At 39.0% G+C, this 15,986-nt stretch overlaps 1 protein-coding gene across 2 annotated transcripts in view; it reads right to left on the bottom strand.

Annotated features, from left to right (window-relative positions):
• Positions 1–15,986, bottom strand: part of LOC126188310 (glutamyl-tRNA(Gln) amidotransferase subunit A, mitochondrial) — a 175,454-nt gene that overhangs the window by 52,101 nt on the left and 107,367 nt on the right. For both annotated transcript variants that reach the window (XR_007537850.1, XM_049929904.1), the window contains exon 7: positions 2,585–2,802. Coding sequence is in view for 1 of the 2 variants with exons in the window: in XM_049929904.1 (XP_049785861.1) it covers positions 2,585–2,802 (218 nt within the window). In the remaining variant the exon portion in view is untranslated. The remainder of the gene's footprint in view (positions 1–2,584; positions 2,803–15,986) is intronic.

Below are 15,986 nucleotides of genomic sequence, written 5' to 3'. Positions count from 1 at the left end.
CGCATGTTTCCACTGCTTGCTCTGATGCTTGCTTTCTGGTTCAGAATGGTGACACCATGTTTTGTCACCTGTGACAATGCGCGACAGAAAGGTGTATTCCTCCTCATGATAACATCGCAGTTGACTCAAAGACAGTGCCATTCAAGTATTGCACTGTTCAGCGATCAGTTGGTGGGGAACCCACTGCGCACAGATTTTTCAAAAGTTCAAGTGTTGATGCATTATGATGTTGGTGGTGCTCTTGCTAATACCCAGTAACTGATGGATCATATCCACAGTGATTCTGCAGTTGTCCAAGACTACAGCATTCACTTCTGGAACAATTTCCAGTGTGATGACAGGGTGAGCCTGTCCAGGACGAGGCTTGTCTTCCAGTGACTCGCACCTCTAAAGGAATTGTTTGCGCCATTCCATAACACTTTAACGACTCAGACTGTACTTACCATACACAGCCTTCATCTGTCGATACATTTCACAGCCTCCAACTCCCTCCACTGCTAAAAATCAAATCACTCCTTGTCATTCCTGCTTACATGCCTGTGTGTTCAAGAGTGGGCGATAATTTGTGACATCACCCTCTCTTTGGTGTGAAACCACTCTGGTGCTATGCAACATCAAACGGTGCACATGCATCAGTCTCTCTACCAATAGATGGTGCTACCATACCCGCAGTTACATGGTGCCACCTTATGTGTAAGGCAAAGGTAGATGCACTGACAAGGTTTCATTTGAATGAACCTCATACTTCCATACTGAGCAGCTACATATGAGAGTCAGCTCATTAAATGGTAGGAGGTATAAATTGTCAGTAACCAGAGATCAACTGCTAAGACACTTAAGTACTTTTTGACTTCAAGTTATTGAAATATGGCAGTGAACTCCATTTGCCTTCTTTTAAAAAAACAACAACAACAACAACAACAGGAAAATGAAGATTTTCAAGTGCTGCTGTGATGAGGTTGAAGGAAGAATAGGAAGTTGAGATAGCATTCAAAGACAAAGAGCATTTGGTTTGGATCTTTACTGCGAGCACAACACTATTCATACAAATGGCAAAAAGACGACTATCACTACATTTCCTCAGGGCACCCTGTCCTCTTGCAGAACATTCCCGAAACTTCAATGAAAATAGTGTTCATTTGAAGATTAATGTATTAGAAGAGAAAGACATTCTTGTACTCCCCATTCACAACCTAGTTCGCAATCTTGTTTTTACAAACATCATTATAGTCTTTCTGGTTGTCGTATAAGAGTACTATGAGGTCCACTCATTCATTTGTTGCGTTCCACAGATCTTATTGGTAATTTAATATTTGCTGAATTACAATGGTATTTTTCAAAGGAAATAAATAGTGGTGTGGGCACAGGAACACCTCCTGCATTGCTGCTACCAGTATAGGGAAATTATCAAGAGCAACGTGGTGTCTGCTGAACCTAGAATTGGAGTTACTTGTTTTTTGGACTCAAGAACTCAAACAGGTTGACGGTTAAGGAGTTGTTTGAGAGTCTTTCCCACATGAAATCTTATGGCAATACAACAGCTCGCAGAGCAGGTAATTTGTTGTCACTGAACAACAGTTGCATGTCTGCCCAACAAACTATTTTTACCACCTACAATAACCATTTTACGATTTTTGTTTACACAGCACAAATAAAGATAAATATAACTTTACTCACTACTGTTTTCTGGTCTCTTTGTCAATTCTGATAATGAAATTTCAATTATTTTACTGCCAATTTCCCTCTAAATTGTATCAAAAACACAGAGTTTGATTACTTCTTTAATCTCGCCATCCACATCATCCTTATCTTGCATCGCCTATGTCTTGCTCTCTGTCTAACAACAGCTTCTACTGCTCATGTCCATGACATCTGCATCTATTTTCACTGCTTTTTCTGAATTAAAGACTGGAATTAATTGACAACATTCTTCAATGCAACTTACTGTCATTGAAAATGTGTGTATAGTATAACTGAGGCAGTAATTGAGAATGAACCAATCACCCAGCTCAATAAATATTATCAGTTAGGAATGTTAGCTGATATTCCACAAGAGGGGTTTAAAATAAACTTAGCCCACAAGCGATTAATGGGCTAATGTTCATTAATTCATCATAATATATGCATCATGTCATAAAGGAAAACCTTTTGAGGGTATTTCTTTGGTTCTGTTAATAACTGATATTTTTCTCCTACTGCTAGCTTAATATTTACATGACAACATTATTGAAGTGTAGCAGTAATCTGCACAATATAAGAAACTCTCCTAACTACAATGGGCACTACTACTTTTCATGCTGCCAACAAAAATCTTCAAACTGGATCTTTAAATAATTTCCATCAATAAACCTAATTTATCAGCTAGCAAGGTTATTTACAAGTCAACTTGTGAGCCAATATGTGGCTGAACATTTTTCAGAACTTTTCTAATTACATGTTTTTTACATTACTGTATGAACTGTGTCTCGTGATTAAGTTTTACCTTTCCTATAACTTTTTGCATTTTCTAGAGTATATATAACTTTTACATTGAAGTATAATATAAAGCTGCATACTGATAATAGTCATACAATACAGATCTCACCTTCTCAGGAGGAAATAGTTCCCAGAGAGAATTCGGCTGCGAACAACCTCACCAAAGCCAGATCTGCGAGAAGCAGCGAAGAGTGCTTCAGCTGAATTGCTTTCATTTGCCCGGTATCCATATTCGATGCCATCATAGCGAGCCATGTTGCTAGCAACTTCAGTGTGATTCAGAACCGAATAACATGCTATTGACAGCTGTGTATGTGGTAAGGATACCTGTGAAATAAAATAACAAATGGTTCTTTATCCATTTGTACACAAGATGTAAATAAAAAGTGTTTTACAACACAAGTTACATCACTTGTGGCCAATATGTACATCAAACAGTAGAAGCCCTAAAATCAGCAAGGTGGAAACTGGCATGTTCCTTCAGTTAAACTGATGACACATGTACTGGCATGTGATAATCATTGTAAAGTTCATTCCTCAAAATGGCTCTGAGCACTATGGGACTTATCAGCTGAGGTCATCACTACCCTAGAACTTAGAACTACTTAAACCTAACTAACCTAAGGACATCACACACATCCATGCCCGAGGCAGGATTCGAACCTGCGACCGTAGTGGTCGCGCAGTTCCAGACTGAAGCGCCCAGAACCGCTCTGCCACTCCGGCCAGCAAAGTTCATCCCTGTCAAACACATCTTCCTACAGCTGAGTCGGTGTAGGTTGATCCCTGACAGCAAGCAGCCCTGCTGCCAGCTTTAAACTACACAGCACAAACAACTGCAGGCAAAAACAGTAGCCACCTATAAAAGCTCCAACAACACTGAGGCGTTGCTATAGAGATGTTTACAAAATTGCTTAACATGATTGGTTGTAGTAGGCACCAAAGCTGCTGCACCCAGCCCACTATACCCATCAGGGATCATCTTACAGTGACTCAACTATAGGTGTTGCAACGTTGACAAACATTACGAGTAGTGCAGCTGATGTTAAAAATTTATTGTTGGAAATTTATTTCCTGCCAATGATATTAAAATTACTAAACTTCATGAAAGTCAGTAAAATAACACGCTCCTGACCATAAACCAAGGAATCCTTCAAACCACGAAAAAATTTGAGCTTCAGTGACATACAGGTACATGGCATACTTTTGCAACACTGCATGCAGTACCTGTAGTAGTCCACAAAATGAGTGCATAGATATTTTGTGTAATGGTCATGAGAGAGTGACTCGCAGACGAAGTTTGAACCAAGGGAGCAGAGTGGCATAGTAAGCAGACTTTGCATGTGGCCAGATCAGAGGCCAGCACACGGTAGACTGCAAGTGAAATGTTGCCCACAGCATCATTTCATACTTATGGGAAAGATTCCAAAACTGAGGAAATATCTGATGATAAACAGGATGAGTTCAAGATCGTGTTCATCACTTAATGAAGGGATTGTTAATTTAGGTTCAGGCCAAGTCCTGTGTAAGTGACAGAACTGAGCAGCATCATGTGGCCTCAGCATAACCAACTTTAAAGCAATAAGTAGTAGTGTCGGTTGACACACTCCAGCGTTCCGTGTCGACATATTACTTCTATAACTTCACCCACCGACATAATGGCATCAAAATACAAATACGGTGATAAAATTACTCTCATTTACAAAAATTACATGAAACCTTGTACTATGTATTTTTCCTTTATCGTACTAGTAAAAGAGCCTTCGCACGTTACTGCCAGTGCTGGGATCTTACGATCACAATGAAATATGCTGAGCACTTCATCGCAGTCGCTGATCCACCTATCTGAGCACACAGTTGGAACAATTACTACTGTCAAAAGGACCAAGGAAATGAAAAATATTTCTCTTAAGTCATTGCTGGGATCTTACCATCATAATGAAACGTGCCGAGCACTTCACTGCAGTTGCCGATCCACCTGCTTGATGACACAGATGGAACAATTACCATTGTCAAAAGAACACAGGAGAAGAGAAAAATATTCCTCTAAAGTTACTATATTGCATTTTCAGATGCTGTGGATGCAGAGTAGTCCAGGAATAAACTTTTAGTGTACTCCAGAGTGGGAGGCGGCAAGAAGTGGTGAATGTGTTTCTCTTTAATAAGTCATAAAATTTTACTGAAATTGTATCATTTGTTTGTCTACATGCACATCACATATACTGATTTCCACCCGATTTGGATGATTCCTTCATGGTGCACTGTATTTTTTGTCTTTGAGGGTATTTGCATTTTCTCATTTGATTTAAATTTTTTTTTTGCTTTGTGATCAAATTTAATTGATAAAATTCCCACTACACATTTTGCAAAGAGAGAATATTGCAAAGAGATGCAGCAGTGATCCACTTAAGACTTTACAGGATCAGATAGTGGTCCCTACTCTTAAGTATCTTAATTTTCATGAACAGCTGCAGGTGGTGCTAGAGCTACCTACTCATCAAAAAGCATATCTTTATGAATCAGTTACACATGCAGCAAACATTTCTGTCATATTGTCTGCCAGTAAAGTGAATAGTTTTCCTGCTGTTAACCTCAGTTCACATGGTACAAGTGGCCCTAAGCACTATGGGACTTAACATCTGAGGTCATCAGACTCCTAGACTTAGAACTACTTAAACCTAACCACCCTAAGGACATCACACACATCCATGCTCAAGGCAGGATTTGAACCTGCGGCCGTAGCAGGAGCGCGGTTCCGGACTGAAGCGCCTAGAACCGCTCAGCCACAGCTGCCGCCTAACTTCAGTTAACTCAGTTTTCAGGAAAGATCACAGGAAATGTCATCAGATTTTTACAAAATGTGTACCACATCGAATGAATATTCTTGACCTCATGAGTCACATTTAAACATGTTGTGCCTAAAATTGAGTGGCATGCGAGGTTCTATATGGATTCTATTGAATAACTGAGAAATGTCAACACTTTTAAAGTGGTAGCCTAAGGACTTTCTGTCTGGTACTCTGGCAAAAATAGTAAGAGTTTCTACTGCAACAAGCTATCTATCCTATGCCAGTATGCAGGAGAAAATTTTGAAACACTTGCTGACTGCATTAAATAAGTTCCTGGGCCCACTCTGTAATAGCGTACCACCCTGGCAGTGATATAACACATTCCATTTAGCTTCATGGTTTTAAAAGTCGTATTATTCTTTTTTGTTAATATCTTTTGTAAGTTGACTAGGTGCTCACTTCAGCAAAATATATCTCTGCTCCTGAATAATTTTCACTTGTCATTTATGTTCAACCTTCATTGGTGACAAGATTTATTCTCTCTCTCTCTCTCTCTCTCTCTCTCATACACATACACACACACACACACACACACACACACACACACACACACACACACTAAGTACCAGTTGTACAGGGTGCAGATAAGGTGAGAAGTACATAAACATTTTTACAAGATTTACGAGAGGTGTTCAATAACTAATGCAACAAATTTTTTTTTCTTAGCCACTATCAGTTCAAAAATGCAGAATTTGTTGTAGGACATTGTGGAATATTCCCACTTCAACGGCAGAGCAGCACTATAGGATCCTCCTCACATTTTGGCTGTGTTTGATCTTCTCCATTATGATGAGCATTGAAGGGAGGCCCTCCCATCAAAGCTTCACTACTGTTGAGTCTATCTTTAGTGTCCTGGAGAAAGACCCCCCATCATCGATTTGCGCCTAAGGACTATAGTAAGACTTCATTTGAAGGGCATGGAAGTGTCTGTGCTTTTGTCCTCATGATGACAGGTTATAATCCTTGACTTTGTGACATTCGACTAGCAAAAGACTACGAGATACAGCTTAATGTAGCACTTAAGTAACTTTTCCAATAGTTCCACTTTCTGCAAAGGCTTAAAAATCCATACATAGCTTCCCAGGTTCTAGGTCGTTGGTCGATGCTTGGTATTATAGTACTCTCAGTCCTTCTCCTAGGCGTGCAGGCTCTGTATGCCATATGCAAGCCAGCTGCCTTGTTTCTTTGGTCCTGATGACACATTTGCATAGTCATTCTAAGCACTGCCTGGTTGAAACAAGAACAGTGTATCCATTGGTGTTTCGAATACACGATAGTGAAGCAGAAAGTACAGTGTGAAGGCTGTAGTATCTTGCTTCACTGTGTTATATGTGAGTGTCACGATGGCGGGTATTATATCCCAATTCCTGTGTTTGACATCAGCAGACATCGAGAGCATAGCAATCAACATCTTACTAGCATTCTGTGTGGCCATTTGTCTATGTATGGTAGACAGTTGTTATCCTGGAGATGACGGTGCAATGTGAAATTACCTCTGATGCTTGTCTCATCTGGAAAACTTTTCTATCATTAGAGATTATGACACAAGGTGCTCTACAATGAACTTTGCAATTTCTTGGGATTCGGCAGTCGGCACAGCTTTGGTCACTGTGAAGCATGTGAAGCAGTCAGTGCAGACTACTACTTAGTTTCCCATTGTCAATTTCAGGAACCTCCCCAGAATTGGTATCAGATGCCCGAAGGTAATTAAATCATGTGGTTCCATTGTTAACATTTCTACAGTGGCTGAAATAGTGTCTCAGGGATTCGTAGAGGCCCGTCTAGTATTCATGAATCTCAGGTGACCAGATGGCATGGCATGGCATGGCATGTCATGGAAAACAAGATAGCTGGCTGTAGATGAGACGGGATTACAAGCAAACATTTCCACCCCAGCAGATCATAATTCCTTTTACATAATGTTCTACTTATTAATCAAAATTCTCCTTTGTTTGGTTCCTCCTGCTTCATGGTGTCCATGGTTTCCAGCAATGCTGGACCTCCCTCTGTTCAGCAGCAATGTCACTTAATGCATGGATGACTGAGATTTCATCCAAGCTACTGCGATCTGCCAAAGAAATCCCTGAAAGGGAGTCAGCTCTAATGTTTCCGACTTAAAGTGTGAGTTTGACACTGAATTATTTCAGTTTATTCCCCCAAACCACCCTCCACTTCTTTATGAGGTGGCTTACTTGGAATTTGCAGCCACTCTTCTTTACTGGATAGCCGGCTGCTGGAAACCCTCTTGACTTCTTCTCCAGCGAATAACACTAGGTACAGGAATTTTTAGACTCTTTCTACTTATAAAATAAGTAGACATACAAACTTTGCCTGTCGTCAATTAATGATGTATTTGACTTTCATACACAATAAAACTCACTTTCAACATAAATATATAACTTCCGGTAAGTCCCTCGTACAGTCGAATGTCGGAAACAAATTAAATTACAATTAAAAGAAAGTTGGCTTTGATACCATAAAACATAAATCAGCAAATAAGTCTTGCCTATAGCAGGGTTACAGCAAGAGTTTTGAAGAGTTATTTTTCAACTGTCTTTGTTTTAATAGCAATAGTCAATGACCCAATAAGCACAGAGCTGCAAATAAAATCCATGATTCTTCCTTACACACTCACTAAAACACCTGTGGATTGCCTGACGGGTACTTGTCAGTGCCGTTCACCTGCTGCGTCTACTTTCTTCCTGCGACTGATTTTAAACCTGCACACTCAAACATGTGACGTGCAGTAGATAGGATTCTACCATCCCACACTCATACCAGAATAATGCGTGTTCAAGATGGTAGAAGGCTGAGTGGTTCTAGAACTTACACAGATATTCTCTAAATCACTACACAGCATCCATGTGTTTGCATCCTTTTTGTATATCACAGTGAGGTCATATTACCTAACCCTCAGTGCTCATCTCACCAGAACACTTGATGGATTCCTCAGGCTAGTCAGCCAGCATAGCAAATGGTGGTCCATCACAACAGTGAATGGTTTGTGAAACAAATATGACAGAAACTTGTTGATGGCTCAAACAACTGCAAGGCACTCTTTCTCAGTTGTAGAATAGTTCCTCTCTGACTTTGAGAGTGGAGCACCTTCCTGAATTTGCACAGGAACTGCACTTATCCCATAACCACTAGCATCAGTATGAAATTCTGTCTCGGCATTCTTGTCATAAAATGCTAAGACTTCTTTGCCAGCATTTCCATAAGGAGAAGAACAGATATTTCTTGCATTCAATTCCAGGAAAATTTGGCACCTCACTCCAGTAGTTCTTGAAAAGTATGTGCCTTGGTACTGAAATCCTTTATGAATTGCTAGTTGTGTATTCACATTCTGAGCAAATTTTTCAGATCGTGAAAGTGCCAAGGAATCAGAAAATCTGTGACAGCTCTCATTTTTTCTGATCGAAACATACTACAGTGCCATACACTAGATGCTCCCAGATTTTTATTTCTTGAGCAATGACTAAGAACTTTTTCGCATTCAGGTGGAGGCCTGCTGACTGAACACACTTCAACACGACTGTCATGTGGCTTAGATATACTTCAAATGCTTTCGGAAAAAATAATGTTATCCACATAGCAACGATGTGTATTTCATTTAAAGTATTGAAGCAGGCTGTTTATAAGACACTCAAAAGTGATTGTAGATGTAGAAAGTTAGTAAAGTTTGTTTTACAAGCTGCAACATAGTCGCGAATACAAACAGTGATCCAGGTACTGTCAAATGTTTTTTATTCGAGTCTTTGATCACAATATTGTGATCAAAGACTAGAATAAAAAACATCTGACAGTTTGTTTTATTTAAAAAGCTTTACGAACTTTCACGTAAAAAATTCGGAGACATTACTTTACAGCACGCCTTTGTATTTAATTAGCACAATGCATTTCAGCAACATGTCACTATAATCCAGAGCATTCTGGTTTCATGTGCATTATATTAATCTGAAATGTGATTAGTTTCATTGGGTATATGTGTCAGTGAGATTGGGCAGCAAAATAGCATCCTGTGCATAAAGATACATGTATTTTAGTGTTTACATTAAGTGATGTGCATGTTTAGATCATTTCATAAGTGCATTTACTTAACTTTTGTTGGAAATTTAGTTGTCTAGCACACAGAGCACAGTGACAAGCGCAGCACAGCATGACCCTTTCACATGCAGATGCTTATATCACTCCAAAGAGTCTTAGCTGCTAAGATAAACTAGTTCCAATTGGCAAGACTGTAATATACAGTGAAGATGAAACCTTTTCTATAAAGACAAACATTTCTGAAAATACAATATAATTGGATGGACACAAAAATCTACTTGCCAAGCAGCAGCTAGAGAAAAGGCATAAAAGTTGACAAAATGTGCAAACACTTGTACAAACAATCCTACTAACAAACAGTACTTACATTTTGACAGTTGTCATCCTTTCCGTGTCAAACATTCCCTCCCATACAGCTGTGGCACTCGAGGCAAACGTATTGTTCAGATACAGACTCTTAAAGCAATACACCTCCGCTCTCACCTCACCCTTCACTGGATTTAATCACCCCATCAGCCTAATTGAAAAGCTGATTTTCTGAGCCAGAAATCCAATCCTGGTACTGCTGATCCTTCCCAGAAACAACTTAGGGGTACACCTCTTGTCATTAAGTATCATCTTGATCTTGAATGTATTAATCAGCTACTTCAACAAGGCTACAACTTCCTACAAGCTTGCTCTGAAATGAGGTCCATTCTGTCTGAGAATTTGCCCACCACACCTAGAACAGCTTTCTGCCCCTAACCCCCCCTCCCCCCCAGTCTTTGCAATATCCTGGTCAGACCATATGCTCCTTCTGCACCCACTTCCCTACCCCATGGTTCCTATCCCGTGACTGTCTGCACAGTAAGACTTGCCCTATGCACCCTCCTACCACCGCCTATACCAGTCTTGCAAGTAGCAAAATATATACTATCAAAGGGAAAGCCACCTGAAAAATGACATGGCATGTACCAGCTGTTATGTAAAAATTTTGGCTTTCTACAGTGGTATGACTACCACTAAGTTGTCAGTCAGAATGAATTGGTTTAGACAGAGTGTACACTGACTACACACAATATCCTGTTCCAAAGCATGCTCTACAAAACAACAGTCGTGACCTCAGTGCTTCTTTCAGCAAACACATCATCTGGACTCTTCCCCCAGACACAAGTTTCTCAGAACTCCAAAGGCGGCAACCTGCCTTACAATGTGTTTTTGGTTTTTGCCATCCACTGGCCTTAATTTATGTTAATTTCTTCTGTCTCAGCATTTCTTCCCAGTGTCCTGTGTCAAATGCCTCTGCCATCTAAAAGTGGTTTAGTTTTTGCCCCCAGCTACTGCAAAGTCATGTGAGGAAACTTAAACTGAAAGAATTTTGAAGGGAAATATGTAAATCTGTAATTAAATAATTGTTCAATTAACTGGAGTAAGGGTGTTGTAGAAATCAAGCTCGCGGATGGCTGAACATTGGCAGTGATGCAGTAAAACAGAGAAAGTGCGGCAGTTACAGCAGATTCCAAAGATTGCACACCAACATCGTGGCCTGGCCGCTACATGAAGCTGTGACAGCCATCGCCTACAATGATTTTATTATTGTAAAATTACAAAATTGGTGCACATTTTGTCTCGAAATAAGGTTCATGTTACACTTAACATGGAGAGATGGGCAGTTCCCTTTTTGTCATGAACCAAGGTAGACCTCCTGCAGGGAAGACGTTGGTTGAGTGTTACTTATCCTACTTTGTAAGTCTAACTGTGCATAGTGTATGCAGATAGTACATTTAGAAGGATATCACTAGCCTGGAATTTTGGTGTGTTCCAGAAATTTAGTTCTGGTTACCAGTTTGTAGGGAAGTTAGTACAGAAGTGCTTTTGCAACCACTAGGGACATCAATTAATTAAATGACGATGGTGGTAAGTGAATCTGAAGGAATGAGTTAACTTGTGCAGCACCTCCAAGTTTATTTGATGGAGCATGGGTACAATAGTTCAATTTTGTCAAATGGTGTATCCGACTGTTTCCTGTGGGTACAATACTTAAACTGTTGGCCCACTCTAAGATACTCGAGTCTGAGCAGTATTTTATTTGATGATTGATGGGGATTTGTTATACCTGAGCAAGGTGAAGTCTCAAGGTATAGTGATTACTGTAATTGTGGCAGTCCATAGAGAATAATATTCAGGAAACAGTATTATTTTACACTGCGAAGAGTGCCTGGTATCTGAAAGCTGAGATGTACCCTAGCATACAGAAAGGTTTAGACAAAAACTTCAGAACCATACTGAAAGATGAGACGTGGCAATTTTGTAATTCTCAGAATTCATTGTGACATTTGACCATTATAAAATTAGATTTTGTAAGTGGGTTTGAGAATTGTCATGCCTGAAGAGCTAGAGCTTTGATTTTCATTGTATTTTTGTTGGATAAATGTACAGAACTTTTGTTTCGTTTTCGTTGTACGATTCAATTCTGATGAGGGTGATCAGTTTTTTTCTGGCACTCTATCAAATTCATTGTAAGAGGTATAGTAGTGTCAGACGAATAACCAACAAAGTATAAAAACATGGTATGCCCAGATTGAAATCAAAGATGAATATAAAGAGATCATCTTCTGATTTTGTAGCTACAGTCATTGTATCTATTACATGAAAGAAGAAGGTTGATAAAATTCAGTGTATTCAACCGTAATTAATCAAGGACAAACACAAAAACTGAATTGTCTCTGATGACATGACCAGCATGTACTAGGAGTGGCAATGAATATTTAAAGTGAAGGCAAAAGATAGAAACATTTTATGGTACTTGCAATCGAAATTTAATAAACGAAGAAAGATGAAAAATGAAAGAAAAAACTTTTTTTCACTATGCATTTGTTGTGAAGCACAAAATTTAAAGAAAGTTGAAATCTTTTCTACATTTACCACTAATGGACTGAAAGGAAGTAAACACAAAGAGAAAAGGAGAGATTAACAAAAGTCCAATGACAAAAATTAATTCAAATTAAGACAAAAAGTCTAACTTTCTGTAATTTATTTAAAGTTGCATTTAGAGATCACAGATGAGGTCGACAGACTGCCATATATTATAAGCTGCAATAATAGTATCACAGGAATAAACAAAGTCAGAGAAGTATTTACCATTGAAATAATTAGAGACTTTATATACACATAGCACTATCTTAAACTATGTACGTTATTTAATTTGTCAAAGAAAAGGAGATTTCCATACGGTAAATAACTGAAAGAAAAGAAAGACGATTTACTAATTGGTATACAGCTGAAAATTTCTGACTATTGGCAACAGCATCCCAAAGCATACAGGTATTCTAATCTTACACGTTTATAGAGGATTATCATTAAGGTTCCGCTTGTAATACTTACTGTGTAATATTAATTATTAGACTACATACTGAGGTGGTGATAATGGTTAGTTCTTGATGTAAATGTTGTTTCGTATTGTTGTTGTTGTTGTTGTGGTCTTCAGTTCTGAGACTGGTTTGATGCATCTCTCCATGCTACTCTATCCTGTGCAAGCTGCTTCATCTCCCAGTATGTACTGCAACCAATATCCTTCTGAATCTGCGTAGTGTATTCATCTCTTGGTCTCCCCCTACGATTTTTACCCTCCACACTTGCCTCCAATACTAAATTGGTGATCCCTTGATGCCTCAGAACATGTCCTACCAACCAATCCCTTCTTCTAGTCAAGTTGTGCCACAAACTCATCTTCTCCCCAATTCTATTCAGTACCTCCTCATTAGTTATGTGATCTACCCATCTAATTCTTTTGTAGCACCACATTTCGAAAGCTTCTAGTCTCTTCTTGTCCAAACTATTTATCGTCCATGTTTCACTTCCATACATGGCACACTCCATACAAATACTTTCAGAAATGACTTCCTGACACTTAAATCTATACTTGATGATGATAAATTTCTCTTCTTCAGAAACGCTTTCCTTGCCATTGTCAGTCTACATTTTATACCCTCTCTACTTCGACCATCAGTTATTTTGCTCCCCAAATAGCAAAACTCCTTTACTACTTTAAGTGTCTCATTTCCTAATCTAATTCCCTCAGCATCACCCGATTTAATTCGACTACATTCCATTATCCTCGTTTTGCTTTTGTTGATGTTCATCTTATACCCTCCTTTCAGGACACTGTCCATTCCGTTCAACTGCTCTTCCAAGTCCTTTGCTGTCTCTGACAGAATTACAATGTCATCGGTGAGCCTCAAAGTTTTTATTTCTTCTCCATGGATTTTAATACCTACTTCAATTTTTTTCTTTTGTTTCATTTACTGCTTGCTCAATATACAGATTGAATAACATCGGAGAGAGGCTACAACCCTGTCTCACTCCCTTCCCAACCACTGCCTCCCTTTCATGCCCCTCGACTCATATAACTGCCATCTGGTTTCTGTACAAATTGTAAATAGCCTTTCGCTCCCTATATTTTACCTCTGCCACCTTTAGAATTTGAAAGAGAGTATTCCAGTCAACCATGTCAAAAGCTTTCCCTAAGTCTACAAAAGCTAGAAACGTAGGTTTGTCTTTCCTTAATCTTTCTTCTAAGATAAGCTGTTAGGTCAGTACTGCCTCACGTGTTCCAATGTTTCTACACAAACCAAACTGATCTTCCCTGAGGTCGGCTTCTACCAGTTTTTCCATTCGTCTGTAAAGAATTCGTGTTAGATAGTATTTTGCAGCTGTGACTTATGAAACTGATAGTTCGGTAATTTTCACATTTGTTAACACCTGCTTTCTTTGGGATTAAAATTATTATATTCTTCTTGAAGTCTGAGGGTTTTTCACGTGTCTCATACATCTTGCTCACCAGATGGTAGAGTTTTGTCAGGACTGGCTCTCCCAAGGCCATCAGTAGTTCTAATGGAATGTTGTCTACTCCCAGAGCCTTGTTTTGACTCAGGTCTTTCAGTGCTCTGTCAAACTCTTCACACAGTATTGTATCTCCCATTTCATCTTCATCTACATCCTCTTCCATTTCCACAATATTGTTCTCAAGTACATGGCCCTTGTATAGACCCTCTATATACTCCTTCCACCTTTCTGCTTTCCCTCCTTTGCTTAGAACTGGTTTTCCATCTGAGCTCTTGATATTCACACAAGTGGTTCTCTTTTCTCCAAAGGTCTCTTTAATTTTCGTGTAGGCAGTATCTATCTTACCCCTAGTGACATAAGCCTCTACATCCTTACATTTGTCCTCTAGCCATCCCTGCTTAGCCATTTTGCACTTCCTGTCGATCTCATTTTTGAGACGTTTGTATTCCTTTTTGCCTGCTTCATTTACTGCACTTTTGTATTTTCTCCTTTCCTCGATTAAATTCAATACTTCTTCTGTTACCCAAGGAGTTCTACTAGCCCTCGTCTTTTTACCTACTTGATCCTCTGCTGCCTTCACTACTTCATCCCTCAGAGCTACCCATTCTTCTTCTATTATATTTCTTTCCCCCATTCCTGTCAAATGTTTCCTTATGCTCTTCCTGACAGTCTGTACAACCTCTGGTTTAGTCTGTTTATCCAGGTCCCATCTCCTTAAATTCCCACCTTTTTGCAGTTTCTTCAGTTTTAATCTACAGTTCATAACCAATAGATTGTGGTCAAAGTCCACATCTGCCCCTGGAAATGTCTTACAATTTAAAACCTGGTTTCTGAATCTCTGTTTTACCATTATATAATCTATCTGATTTAGTATCTCCAGGATTCTTCCATGTATACAACCTTCTTTTATGATTCTTGAACCCCTGTGTTAGCTATGATTAAGTTATGCTCTGTGCAAAATTCTACCAGATGGCTTCCTCTTTCATTTCTTACCCCCCAATCCATATTCACCTACTATGTTTCCTTCTCTCCCTTTTCCTACTGACGAATTCCAGTCACCCATGACTATTAAATTTTCGTCTCCCTTCACTACCTGATAATTTCTTTTATCTCATCATACATTTCATCAATTTCTTCATCATCTGCATAGCTAGTTGGCATATAAACTTGTATTAGTGCAGTAGGCGTGGGCTTCGTGTCTATCTTGGCCACAATAATGCATTCACTATGGTGTTTGTACTAGCTTACCTGCACCCCTATTTTTTTATTTATTATTAAACCTACTCCTGCCCTTTGTATTAAGGTTCAAATTTATAGAAGAATTTTACATTCAGAAATACCTGAGATTGACAAGTGTCACGTCTCGTATAGATACATCAATGTTAATGCATATTAATTCACATAAGAAGGTAAGATATTGAATTGCTTCACTAAGTACTGGTGCTGAGAAATAGGTCAAACATACGTGCACAAATTAGCTGTCGAAGAACTCTCTACTACTTCTTCTTCTTCTTCTTCGTTTTTTGTCACGTCACGTTTATCATAATCACTGTTTAGTAATACCAACATTAAAATCAAAGTACGGTATGTCACATGATCATACTAAAATTAAACAGTATATAAACACAGCACTCAATACACAGGCACATAACATCAGTGACTATTCCTTTCTTCAGTCCCTTTTAGTTTTCTAGCTTTTATTGTCTGCCCTGCCCGGACACTAAGTCTTCCACAGTCTATAACAAGTTTTGATGCCTGCAAGAAGTTCCATCCAAGAATAACATTATGATC

This window comes from Schistocerca cancellata, chromosome 5 (assembly GCF_023864275.1).
Source record: "Schistocerca cancellata isolate TAMUIC-IGC-003103 chromosome 5, iqSchCanc2.1, whole genome shotgun sequence".
NCBI lineage: Eukaryota > Metazoa > Arthropoda > Insecta > Orthoptera > Acrididae > Schistocerca > Schistocerca cancellata.
Note: the sequence above shows the minus strand (reverse complement) of the source record. Positions and strands in the feature narration are given on the sequence as shown.